Here is a 14,197-nt window from a genome sequence, read left to right as displayed (position 1 = left end):
GATCTGGAGAGACGTAATAGGTGCATATTCGTACATGGCAATGTAAAATATTCAATGATATAAAGGACATTTAGTCTAGGGTAATTTAACAAGCTCAACTCTGCAATGTCAGATTTCAAACAGCTTAATGGCCTCTCAAAGTCGAAAATACTCCACATACCATAACCAGGGTGGCAGTGAATGACCTAGACACACACACAATACATGCATAGGATATAAATTAACATTCATGCTGTGTTAATGTTCATGTCATTTTTATATTGTGCTGTCCAAATATTTGGACAAATTGTCTTTTCATACTTTGGCAACATTGGAGACTTTAATGGCAATAAAACTAATTGATTTGAATTGAAAAAAGCTGTATACACTAAGTCCCTCTCCACACCCCCACACCCGACTAAGAGGCAAACAAAACAACAAAAAGCCCCCCCAAAAAAATCAACAAAACATTGACCAATATCACCTTATCATCAGTAAGACTCTTGTTAATGACTCTTCACTGACATGTAAGCATGTCATTGTGTTATACTTGCAGCAGGTCGAGTTGATGTAAACTACACACTGCTTATATGATGATAGCACAATGTAAAACCTGATTACTAACTATAGCTGTAGAACAGATGTAGAGGAGTAAAAAAATACCTCTGAGTAGAAGTCTAAAGTGGCATGAAATACTAAAGTAAAACACAAGGACCTCAGAATTGTGTGTGAGGGCATGAGCTTTACTTTACCATCACAGCAGAGCATAAAATAAACGTGATTGTCAAACCTTTTCATGTCAAAGACCCCTAATCTGACACAATTAAATCATACCCCTGACCTCCATTTGATAATATTTTGTCCCAGGATCTCCTATCTGATAAGATTTGATAGGATTTGAAGGATTGATGTAGTGCAAATACATTTTTCCCTGGGGTCCCCACTCTGAGAATCACTAAAATAAACCACCACCACTACTGCTCACATTTAAATAGGTGTATCATTATGTTATATAGCGCCCCCATGTGGAAGACTCTGGATGTTGTTGTCTTTTTTTCATTTTTATTTATTTTTTATTTCTTCCAGAGAGGGGGCAGAGTTGTTCACCATATGAGGCGTTTATGGGCAGTCGTAACTCCTAAAATAACGTTGAAATAAACATTAAAGTGGACGGTAAAAGTAATGTTATGTGATAGTCACCAGAGTAGACAAATAATATGCTTCTATAAAGATGTAAGTAACCCATTTTGTGCATGCGTAGTCAGGCGAAGGCTACATATAAGTCATTATAAAAGGACAACGTCTATACGCAGTTTGCTATTGGGTGTTTATTGGGAAAAAAGATATAGCCTTTTAAAATTTTAAACATCGTTTTTGTGCTTTCTCGTAGCTACTGTACCACTGCATCTAGATTTTTCTAAATGAATGTACTAGAAAGGCTGGTTAGCCTTTACGGAAAATTAGGAGGGGCATTGAAGGCAGCAATACATTCTCTGGTCCATACTCTTTTTTTAAGTAAAGAATAGTATGCTTTTGCTCGTGTAGCAGGTCCAGAATTAACTCCAAACTCCCCACGGTTTTCGTGTCCCAAGCAGTCTATCTTCACTTCTTCTAAAGGTCCCGAATTGTGTCCAGCCAGCTGAAGTGGGACCGCCCCGGACCCTGCTTTCTTGTCCATTTACTTTGCTGCGGCAGTACAGCCCCTCTTGAGGGAGGAGAGGACTGATTAAACGTCTGTTTTATTGCGTTGTCATGTTTCACAAGCAGTTCAGAAAACCCGAGACCGCCTGACACCAGCATATCATGGACGCACACTGAGGCTGAGTGCGGAATCCCCCCCTCCGCTTTTTTCTGCAACTTTTGCTTTTCTTCGGAGTGTCCGCACAAGACAATGAATTCCCTCTTAGTTTTTGCTACTTAATATCGTTTTCATGGGCGAGCATCCTCTTTTGTAGCATTCAGAGTATTTAAAAAAAAAAAGGTTAGGGTTAGGGGGGGAGAAAATCCTATTTGGTCAGACAAGATGCAGCTCCGGACGGTCCTGGACGCTAATGTTGTGGATGTTCAGAAGAGGAGGAATCCCTCCAAACACTATGTAAGTTATTGTTTCTTATAGTTTTGTGTTTTTTTTTTCTATCATGTTGTTTAAGTAGCTGTATAAATGCAGGCTGCAAACTACCATTATTGTTTGCTTGTATTTGCTCTGTGGATGACAATGTTGGTCTATTGGTTGGTCCACCACTTTGGTCCACCTTGTTGCCCCTCAAATAATCCTATGATTTTCCTCTACAGCGCCACCGAGATTCACTGTAGTTTTTAGTGAAATGTTAGTACAATTGATACACAGATTTATGTCCCTTCAGCGTTAATAGTAACAACGTTGGCGAATGTCTGATTTCTCATCTGCTATCATGCCATGATCAGGTCAAAATGTTAAGAGTATTTTATTAACTAATGACAGTCACTAGCCTCAACTGTATTTTGTGTTTTGTCTGTAAAATGGTGACTTTGGTACTTATTAGAGCTGCAGCAAATTGTTTTCATTATTGATTTATCTTCTGATTATTTTCTTGATCCATTGGTGAATTGTTTAGTTATAAAGAGTTCCCATTGTGATTTCCCAGGTCGTAGTATTGATATTGCTTGTTTTGTCCAGTCAACAGACACAAGATGTTTAATTTACAATCATAAGACGAGCAAATCCTCACATTTGAGAAACTGAAATTTGCCAATGTTTGGATTTTTTTAGCTTTGAAATGACTGAAACAATATTTGCAGATTAATTTTCAGTGGTAAGACTAACTAGGTTTCAGCTCTAAAAACTATACCTTCTACGGATTAACACTTTATTATTCTGATGTTAACACTGCAACTTTATAAACTCTTCTATTGATTCACACCAGAGCAAACCAACATAGGATTTGAAACTCTAGAAGTCTTGTCGAGACTACAGTATTTGCTGTGGACACATGATTCAATCTGTAGTGAGAATCTGTTGCAAATTGATGCCAAGCTATGTCACAACACTCACACAACATCGAACTGACAGCAATCATTTAAATATGTAACACACAACACTCCCACCACATACCGCCATTAAAGTGAAAAGTCCACAGACATTCCTACACTGATACTGTCCATGATCTTCATCAAGTACTGTACAGAAAGTATGTACCAGGTTACAAGGTTCTATTACTCCCCACTTCCATGTCCATTTGTCTCTGGCTGACTGCCTGCCCACAAAATTGCCATGAAGATGCAAAAAAAAAAGAAAAAAGAAAGAAAGAAAAAGGTTGGACTGTGCTGATGCCTATTAAGAAGCTGCGGAGGAACAGTGGTAGAAAAACAGTTTAAATCCTTAACACAGATGCACAAGGTCATGCCGACACTTATAAACCTAAAAGCAATTGTAGGAAGCAAAGTGCCAGGAAGCTCTTTTACCACTTGAAAGTTACAGTTTAGCAATGTTGAAGCCATTTCTTTACAAGGTACAGCATTTCAGATTAGGATCATGTATTCTGTTCCACATAATGTGAACGTTAGCTGGAAGAAATCTGTGTACTAGTAGACACATCTGTCTATTTTAAGGGAAGGAATGTACCATCTTCACACCCATTAGGCGTGAGTTTTGCTTTGGCCAAACATATTCCCATGTAAACATCATCACTCCATAATAGTAATGGAGTGGGACATCTTATTTATGACCAAAGCTGTGTAGCCAGACAAAAGGAAGCCCCCATTTTCAAAGTAAATGGAATACAATACCTGCTCTCAGTCCGTATAATGGGACATGCATATTTGATCAGATGGCCAGAAAAGAGGCACTTGCTTCCATCAGTGTCCTTCATGCTTTGGAGATAGATGTCATCATCACCATTTAGCAGGAATGAGTATGTAGATAGTTTGTTTCCATCCATTTGAGGAAGAGTGTGCTTATATGCATATGTCACTTATTATAAGTCCATGACATGTTCACTGCCAAACGTTCACTGTTGTGGTGTTTCTGTGCTACACATCAAATATATCAGCTGTTAATCAACCAAAATGTCATGTCTGTAGATTGATGATGTTTGACACTCTGTCGGGGACTAATTGATCATGACTATAATAAAAGCAGTAGTTTAAAAATGTTGCTTATTCATTTTCTTGCTTTCAAAGCCAGGATACTGTTCATTTAGCTTGGCATGAAGACATAAAGACAGACAATTACATGAAAAATAATACTAAATATTAGACTGCACAAATTGTTAAAGTAATGGATTAAAAAATGTTCAGTATTTCAAGAGAGAAACATCTCTTAGCTACAGGACATACGCTGCAGTACATTTATCTAATGACCTGGTTAAAGCACAGGATTATAAAACCATGGTTGGTGCTTTAATACAGTGACTTGTGGTGAAGGAAATACATGGTTGAAGGCTGCTGATTCAGGCTAGCCTTGCGTCACCATCATTTTTTAGCGAAACGTCACAAAGACTTTTAAGGTATAATCATGTTCTCTGGCTGATACATAATTGAACTGTTTTGCTGGCAGACAGTAAAATGGGGCTCTTTGTTCTTAATCTCTGTAGAAGATGTTTACGACGTTCACCACTTAGTTTAACGTGCTAGTTAAACTCAGATGCTTCTGACCATAGCATTTAGCACAAAGCTCTGCGTAGTACTACCTCACAGAGCCGCCCGGAAGGCTGTAGACTCTTATGTCTTGTTTGAGCACATGGTCTAGTCTTGGTGTCATCTTACTGACTTGAGTAATCAAATCCAATGAGCCACGAGACATGTCTCAGCGGGACTGCAAAAATCAATTAGTCCATCAGGTACAATTGGATTAATCAACCTGAGAGTTAGGATCAATTGCATCATCCATCTTCTGCTGAGTGGAGCTCCCCAAGGCTGCTAAGAGTCAGGCTCAGGCTCTCCCTTGGGATGGAAGCTGGAAGTGAGGGTTGACTGGGAAGTCCCCATGAGGGTTGAAGAGGAAGAATAAAATAAAATCTCATTATCTATGAGCTAAGCAACTGAAAATGCCTATCCGGTTTGAGAGAGGAAAGAAGCAACCCTTTGTCTTTTGTCCCCACGGTTCAAGTGTGACTTCCTTCCAGGGACTCATGGCACTGGAGCCAGTGAGTGCATGGCAACTAGTCCTTGTTTACACACACTTCCAGAGGGGGATCCAAAAGCCAGTCTTTAGTTTGTGCAGTATACTGTGCTAGGTACTTGTTAAATACAGACTTTAGTATTTAGAAAAAAGTGTGCCAGTCAGCAGTATTTGACCACCAGTCATGGTAATTTAAGGCGGATGAGCCCACAGAGTCAAAAATGTGCATTCTTTTGTGCTGTTTAACTTGCTTTGAATCCACTGTGAAGAGTGTAAGCCTTTTACTATAGGCCCATAAGGTATATGTTGGTTGTAAACATCACAATCAATTCCTGATGTTACTTTTATTACTTTATAATTCTGCATTAATTAACTCAGATAATATGTTAATCTCAAGTTATATTGTCAACCATAAACATGGTTCATGGTTCTTTTGGGACATAGCTTTGCCTCACCTACCCTCACTTTTAGCCATGCTGTTGCCTAAATTCAGAGTGTTTGATCATACTGTCTGTATCTAATTAGTGAGCTGCTAGAGAACTTGTTCTGCCTCACTGCACACTCCTTCTGTAATAAAATGTGTGCCCAATGAATACCGCATTTCAGACATATGTCCTTGTAGATTGCCACCATATGTGTAAAACGCTGCTTCCGTAAACACTCATGCTCATAGATGGAAATGCATTGGGTTCAACCATCTGTTTCTAAAACCTCAGGGTGTACACGATTGTTTGTGGGCTCTTTATTGTTGAGACAAATAGAGAATTTATTTTGGGCAAACTTCCGGCAACAGTGTTTTGTTCTGAAAATGACTGATGTCTACCAAGGAAATGATATTCCCATTTCAGCTTTTGTATGAGTAAACACTATCATTACTCCTGATGACAGATATAAGCGCAAGAAGTCGCTGACACAATGGGGTCATCATTTGTTTCCTCAGACAGTGGACCCAGGTGGACATTATAAACACAGTAATTCAAAGTTGTGATGTTTAGTAGTGTGTAGTGGAAGGAATCGAAATGCATATCGTAAGAGCAAATCATATTAAAAAGATGGCGTCACAGCTTCTTGCTATAGTTATTAGTAGAATTCAGTCTTAGTGAGTAGTAGTGTTTTAAACCACTGAAATCACTCAAATTACAAAAGAAATTAATTAGAAATGATTTTTTAAAATGACATAACGCTTGAAATCTATCTATCTGGCCCTCTTGTTGACCCCTGATGACTTTCCAATGTGTGACTGAAGCAGACAAACTTAATGAGTTTATTTGACCTTTAAGGACCTCTTGAAGTTAAGGCAGGAGAGAATGCACTTTGTGGCATTAGGGTGAGTCGATCCAAAGCGATGCCGTGGTGTCTGACAAAGTGACTTTGTTCTTAATGGCCCTTTTGTTTGTGCTTCTCTCACTAGGTGTACCTTATCAACGTGACTTACTCAGACTCCACTTCTCATATCATCTACAGGAGATACAGCAAATTCTTTGACTTACAGGTATGTTTCACTGGCTTAATAACTAAACACCTTTACACAAATATATGAGCAGTTTTAATTCACATAATATTATTAAATTCTCTCAAAAGCAATACAGTTTTAAATTGTGTGTTAAGAATGACCTGAATATATTTTGTTCATGTTACCCACCAGCCACATTAAACTCTGAGGTCAGTTTGACCTTTTGGTCACGGCTTTCTGTTCAGCTGATGGAAGGCAGTATGTTTAGTGAAAGGTCTCATTTAAGATTGCTGGAGCCTGCTTGGAAATCGGGAAATGGGGGAAATCCAGTCAGCAGATGCATCATATTCATTGAAGTAAAGAGGCAGGGAGAAAACACCACCTCAGTCAGAATACAGATTGCAGCATTGGGCATTACAGTCTTAACTTCCTAGGGCTCTCATAGCCTTCGGTGAAACTGATGCATTTACTAACATAGACTCAAGTTTACATTTCAACTGCACTTCACTAAACAGTCTTTACTATTGTATGGTTGTTAGAAAGCTAACAAATCAAAACACTTCAGTAGTCTAAGTAGCAGTATGGAGGATTTAAGTCTAAATGAGTGCATACCTTATCAAGCATTTTTCTTGTAAAAGGCTGTCTCTTCTCTGATGACCCTTTTAGCCAGACTGCATTCTGTAGCACCGTGGCTCTGGTGGGCTGGCTCTGTTGAAGGCAGCAGAGGAAACCCTTTGTTCTCTGGTCTCTTGCTAATAGCCAGGAAAATTCTGCCCTGGTGTGTTCGATGGAAACAGAACTTCTCTCCTGTCTCTGTAAACATTACTCTTGTCCATAGATTCCTGCTGCCGGGGTGTGTTTGAGAACAGCAGTCTGCAGCTGTCCATGTGAAATGGGTGGAGATGGTGTGTTTAATTTGTTTTCCTTATGGGAACATAGTTGTATAGATGGAAAAATGAAATCTCCGTAGTGCAGCACCCTGGCAGTGGCAGACAATCTGTGATTAGTGTTGGATTAAGCAGCCACACAAAAGAGACAACAACATGTTCTCTCTACTAGTGTTAGCTGGTTCTTCAAAATATCCCATTGTTAGAAAAATTGCTGAATAATTACTTTTTTTGTGGAAACCAAATTAATCAGTGAGATTTGCAGCTACTTTCCGACAGAAGGAGGATGTAGGATGTAGGAAATGCATCTCAGAATGCACTGGATGAAATTAAGAGGAAGGAGTGATCAGGAAAGGGTTGGGGGTTCACAACTGAAAGAAAGATGCATTCCCTGCGAAGTTTAGATAAGACAGTTAATTCACTGCTGCATGTTTCCCATGTCTTAATATTACTTGTTGTGCAATGGTAGTCCAGTGATTTACAATTCTGGTGCATTGAATTTCCCATTTTGTAGCTCATCAACAGACAGATGTATTTAAATATTTGTATTTTCTCAAATCAGAAAATGAGCTTTGCTTCTGTGCCTGCCAACTGACACCTACTATATTTCCAAACTCTGCATAGTTCTCTGTCTTTGTAGCACAATTGCTTGTTTCATGTTCACTGGAGGTTGGCTGAGGAAAAAAATGCATTTGACACCCTTGGCCCGACAATTGTGACCATGATCTCATCTGATAAGCATTCATCCAGAATGAAGAGTTAAGTAAGGTCACAGAACAAAAAATGCCTTTTTAGCAGTGGCCTATAATTCATATTATGTCTAATATCAGTCTATGCTGCACAGTCCGTTATATGAAACTTCTCATCAACAACGGGCAGCTTTTCTGTTTGACTTTTAAACATGAAATATCCATTTTCATTGCCAAATGGACATCCAAAAATGCACTCACTGCTTATGTTTCAAACCTCTCTGGTGCACTTCACATAACTCATAACTGGTCCTCTGGGATGCAATTATCATAAATTAAAAGGAGCCCATCTCCTTTTTGCCAAATATTTCTCTTTTCTTCTTTTCTGCTGACATTAAGTGAGGTGTGGTCTTTGTAATGCATGTGCAGAGTTAAGCACATTGACTCACAGTTTTAGATCCATTTGTTTTCATGAATAGTGCTGAGCCTGAATCCCACCAAGTGCTGTTTCTGGTGTGAAAGGGAAATGTTTTTTGACCTGCACATGTTCGACGTGAGCAGAATTGGTCAGTGTGTCAGACACATTTTACCCCCTCCACACCCTTCAACCACAGCGGACAGAACACAAGGGTCGCAATATTCCTCAAGGGGATTGTGTAGTGTGCTAGCTGGCCTGGTTTTCCCTTTTGGACTGAAAAGTCTCCAAAAATCTCTTAGTCGTCATTATTTTTGGATTTGGGAATTGGACCAGGGTCAGTTCTACCCAGCCCACATTGTAATTTGTCTGGCCTACTTTCTACTTACTTACTTACTGACACACGCTGAGTGTATAACATGGGTATTTTTCTCAACAAACTGTTATCAAACATGGGCTTTTTTGAAGGCATATAAAGCAGACAAACTAATGGCTGAGAATAGGCTGAAGTTACATCTTATTTAATTTAATAAGCTCTAATTTAATAGTAGCCTAAAGGTTTGATGAGACTTTTTAATTATAATTTTTAATGTTGCAGCGACTAGTTAGTACCAGTAGAGACATAAAATGTGTATTTATATCACTTGATTCTACTTATATCTGATAATGAGGACAGTAGTCATTTGTGGTTAAAACATGCACAATGTTATGCGTTTCTCTCCATGTAAGTCTGAAACATTTTCTGACCAAGACGGCTGTTGCACCACAGTCACTCTGCAGTAAACAACTGTCAAGCAGATGTCAAAACGAGATGGAATCAAATTGTTGTCCCACTCAAACATTCCTCCAAATTTCTGCTGTCAGAGATTCCTCCCAGAACAGTTTCTTTGTCTGTTGCACAGTGTATTGTCTCTTTGTCTGTTCCTCCCTTCCCATCCCTGTAAGCACAGTTATGTTTAAATGCTCTAAATGATTATCATTACAGTGTACAAAAGCTGTTTGGGTTTATTCTTGTCACCATAATTCTTGTTCACAATGTCATAATGCTAAAATAGAGGTATATTTGATGATTGAGGGTTTCTTCCTCTGGCATTTATTCACACCACTGATTATCTAGTGTGTAGACAGAGACAGGCTGATGGTGATTACATCATAGCACCTGTTGCTACATCGACATATTCATTTTCCCAATGGGAACACTTGGCTGACACTGCAGCTTAATACGCTGCAGTATCCTGTGTAGAGTTTAGGAAAGCAATATACTGTACAGTGTAGATACATCATCTTTGGGCCTAGTTCCCGAACCTCTGAATTAAAGGTATATGAAATGTGAGAAATATTTTGCCTAGGAGTTTTTCTCCAAGTTGTTCAGCTGTTGCCATAGGAATGCCTTTCACACCTGTCCTGTAGAGCTGTGAGTGTATCCAGGCAGGTCCTGGGGGATGATGTCGTCATTGCTTCTGGATGAGAGGTCTCTGTGTCATCTGTGGTTGTTTCCAAAGGTACTGAGTGAACACTCCCATCTTAGAGGGAGTATACTGCTACAGGCAGCTGGGAAGCTGATGAGTGTGCAGCTTGGTGTTTCAGACAAACAATAAAATTGCCAATGTTACAAAAACGATTTTTTTTAAATTATAGCTCTGGCTGTAAAATGATGTTATTGCCATAGTGTCCAAAAGAAATACAGTCTGGTTTGCATACATATTTGCTGTCTTGCCTTTTCTGTGTAAGACGCAATAAAATCTAATCTTAGTAAGACCAGGAATATTACTGTGATATGTTTGTGTCCATTTCTGCCCATTTAGGTAGGTGTGGTTAACCAGGGCTGTGCTTTATACTCTATTTTACTTTGCCCTTAAAGCGCAATAACAGTGGCTGTCCTCAAAGAAAACCATCTCTTGTTAGCTGTCTATATTTCGAAGCAAGGGAGAAACACCATGCCCTGAGAGAAATGTAAAGACTTAGTGGAGGCAGCAGATGAGTACAGAAAAGAAAGAACCACAAGAAGAGAAACCAAACCACCTCTTACTAGAGAAGTCCTACAAACAACTCCTACAGGCCCAGACAGAGTGGATCCAACTTTACCCTCCAAGCTGGTTTCTGTTTGTCCACCTGGTTCTTTTTGGCTCGGTCTAGACCGAGACTAGTCTCCCAGTCTCCTCCTCTCAGTTGAGTGTGCTTAAGCCTGACGCTCACAGCCTTTGCTGTTTTACCAAGCACATCTGGAACAAGGCAAAGCAGAACGGGGCCACGTCTGTGTTTTGAGCTTGCTGTTACTGTAGGAAGCTCACATATGCATTCATGGTATTACTTTGATTTATTCAAAGAGGAAACTAAAATCTCTTGTCCGTAATACAAACACATGCAGACAAATACTTAACGCATTTGCAATTCATGTTTTTTCAGCACGCAACCAAATATGCTCATACATCATATACAACAGAGCATGTTCCTTGTACACATGGGATAGATGCACACACATACATGCATCTGAACAGACACATGCTGAAACAATTACAAACTGCTACACTTAGAGGAAAATAGTTACATGCTGTCATCATCAAGACTTCACACAGCATGTGTTCTGTTTATTTTTTCGGTTTAAGCCTTTATCTCTCAGTAGATCGATCATGGATAGATATATACCAAGTGTCATTTTTGCTTGAGGTCTCACATCAAAGTGTTAATGATCTACTTTGATGGCTTTTTAAGCTGCTTAAATGGAACTTACTTTTGAGGTTTTTCCAGATAAGTGTGGGTGATGTAACCTTGTCTGCTGCCCCAGAGATCAAAGTGACTCTGTTTGTAGTCGCACGACACAGTAGCTTTTCAGACGATGTGTAATTACACTCCATAATGAACTCATGTACCGTAACAAGGAGGTTGTCTGTTCCTGGAGTATTTGCAACCACTTTTTTTGTCTCTATTCTCATCTCAGATTCCTTTACTTGAACTTTAACTGAAGACAGTTCTTGTTATGTCAGACCTCAAATAGAATAATAATATTTTGGCTTTTATCTTTGTCCTATCGAATTGCTTAAAGCGTTAGATTAGCAATTCAAAGGGGGTGATTTTAAAAAGAAGTTTTGCTGCACAACTCATGTTTGCTCTTTCCTCCACTTTTTCAGATGCGAATCCTTGACAAATTCCCAATTGACGGTGGCCAGAAGGACCCCAAAAAGAGGATAATTCCTTTTTTGCCAGGTGATAAACAAACATTGTATCATAGCTTGCATTAAACAGTCAATCAATTGTACCTTTATCTAAAGGGCTACAGTGTTCAAAGTTAAAGAAGATACAAGTAAAGAAAGTACAAGTAAAAAAAGGGCCTTCAGATATTTTCATGCACAACCAATGATTGTTACTCCTACATACTCCTTAGCATGATCTACCATGTTGTATTGTTTTTAACTAAAATATTCCACTCAAGCAAAATCAATGTGTTGTCTGCTATGCAAGTAGGAGGCTAGCAGAGAGGGATTTGTCTAATCTGATCAACTCATTGTAGGTCAGAGCAGAGGAGGGCAGTGAAGAGATCCTTTGTTAGACAAGCTGTACTGTTCAAGTCTGGCTAGTGCTGTTTTGATCTCTCTGTAAGCCCACCGTGAGGTGAACTGGATTCTCCTACACACAACAAACAACACACACTTTTTCACTGGTCAGTGTTTGGATGCTGATATTGGCAGTCTGCGTTCTAGAGTGAGGATTAGTAGTAACTTTATGTAACTTTTTACAATCACTTTCATTAATACGTGGCCTAAAACAAGTTAAGGAGTTCTTCTGTTTAGAAATATGCTTGTATTATTAAATATTCAAACCATGTATTCACTGTTTGCTACTTTTTTCTTGAGTATATCATAGATAATTATGACAATGAGCTCCATAAAATACAGAGAAACACTTTATACTGCTGGACATCTTACTGACAAAATATTAATAAATTATTTGGTAACGATGCACCCTTTGTGTAAATATTATCTGTCCCAGGAAGTTGTACTTAATGCTGGTGTTTTTGTTAGTGCAGAACTAATAACAGGCCTTTTTAATGAGTGTGTTAGATTACTATGTTTTTGCAGATGCATACAAATGATTGTCATACACATAACTGACAGTGCCTTGTTTTCCCCCAGGAAAGGTGCTGTTTCGCAGAAGTCACATAAGGGATGTAGCTGTCAGAAGACTGAAGCACCTGGATAACTACTGCAAAGTAAGAGAATGATTGTATGTCTATTGTATGTGTTATTTTCTCACAAAACTGAATCCATAATCTCTCTTTTTTTATTTAATGTACTAAAGGTTGACCATACATTGTTGATTGAAAGAGCATTTTATCAATGTAAGTGCTCTTCTCCCTGTGCACATTTGCCACATTTTGAAGGCAGGCTTCAGCATTTATCTCCCCCACCAGCCTCAACAGGAAAGCAACTGCTCTATCTGCACTGGTCATTTCCTGTCACCAATGTAAATAGGCAGCCTATAAAGGAAACGAGGGAAATGGGGGCATAGGGGGTAAAGCATAATCCAGAAAGCAAGAATGAATCAGCAGACTTAAACTGCAGTGTGCAGATGGCTACCTGACTCCCTTATATTCATTATGGCAGAGAAGGGAATGTGGGGCAGGTGTGTTGCCAAGTGTGGCAGCAGTTTTCATTTAAAAGAACTAAACTAGATTTGCTGTGAAGGCAGGATGCTTAAAAACAAGCCTGTCTCTCCAGAAGAAAAATATTTCCTATTAATATTGTTTCTATATGGATTGATTCGTGTGCAGTGGGCTCAAACATCTGATTTTGAATACCTCTATGCAGCTGAGACAGACGGTTGTTATTCTATATCACCCCTGTGTGTTTTCCTTTGTTTTAACCTTCACTCTGGGCTCAGATCCTTCTTCCTTCCCTTCCACACCCTCCACATCTCCGTCTGGTCTTCTCATCTGACTGACTGTACAATGACAAAGTGTTGTGAGCTTGTTACTCATTGCCTTTTAAACCATACAGCACTTTTGAAAACGTGTGACCTTCTACTGTAAATATTTTTGCCTTTGTTACAGGCTCTGTTGAAGCTTCCCACCCACCTTTCCCAAAGTGAGGAGGTTCTTAAGTTCTTTGAAACCAATGCAGAGGACCTGAACCCTCCCACAGAGTGAGTAACTATCACTTTATACTTTATAAATCATAAGCTATCATTGAGCATTAGCATCATCTCTGTTACGTGAACTGTTAGATACCAAACACTACCCTCTGGTGGGTTAAGTACCACTGTGTGTGTTTGTTAGAGTTCCAGCAGCTGTGGTTTCTGCCTTTCACCCATGCTGACCCATCTTGATCCAGAGGCTTTGCTGAGTCTCAGAGATGATTGATTGATGTGGGTTGGGAGGCACTGTGTTTTATTAATAATGATTTCTGGGAGGTGACACCTGATCCCAGAACAAATGCGTAAGGATCAGTGGTGTTATGCGAGTGTGGCTGAGTTCAAGTCTCAGGGCAGACATGGCTCTCAGTCTAGTCATTTGTCTTACTCAGATCAAAGTCAGAGTGGAAGTAAAAACAGACTCACTATTTTGAATGGGTGCAAGTTTACTTTAGCTGAAGTTGTATTTTTTCCCTTTGATTTATGTTCAGGGTAGGTTTGTTAAGTTGCTATTTTACCGACCAGTATCTCAGTATTGTGTGTTTTTAC

At 39.2% G+C, this 14,197-nt stretch overlaps 1 protein-coding gene across 2 annotated transcripts in view; it reads left to right on the top strand.

Annotated features, from left to right (window-relative positions):
* Positions 1-6,512: 6,512 nt before the first annotated feature.
* LOC128372425 (SH3 and PX domain-containing protein 2A-like) overlaps positions 6,513-14,197 on the top strand; it is a 46,186-nt gene continuing 38,501 nt past the window's right edge. For both annotated transcript variants that reach the window (XM_053332467.1, XM_053332468.1), the window contains exons 1-4: positions 6,513-6,569; positions 11,650-11,725; positions 12,652-12,728; positions 13,569-13,660. In XM_053332467.1, the coding sequence (XP_053188442.1) occupies positions 11,650-11,725; positions 12,652-12,728; positions 13,569-13,660 (245 nt within the window). In that variant the 5' untranslated portion in view covers positions 6,513-6,569. The remainder of the gene's footprint in view (positions 6,570-11,649; positions 11,726-12,651; positions 12,729-13,568; positions 13,661-14,197) is intronic.

Source organism: Scomber japonicus, chromosome 14, assembly GCF_027409825.1.
Source record: "Scomber japonicus isolate fScoJap1 chromosome 14, fScoJap1.pri, whole genome shotgun sequence".
Lineage (NCBI taxonomy): Eukaryota > Metazoa > Chordata > Actinopteri > Scombriformes > Scombridae > Scomber > Scomber japonicus.
This window is presented reverse-complemented; position numbering and strand designations above follow the sequence as displayed.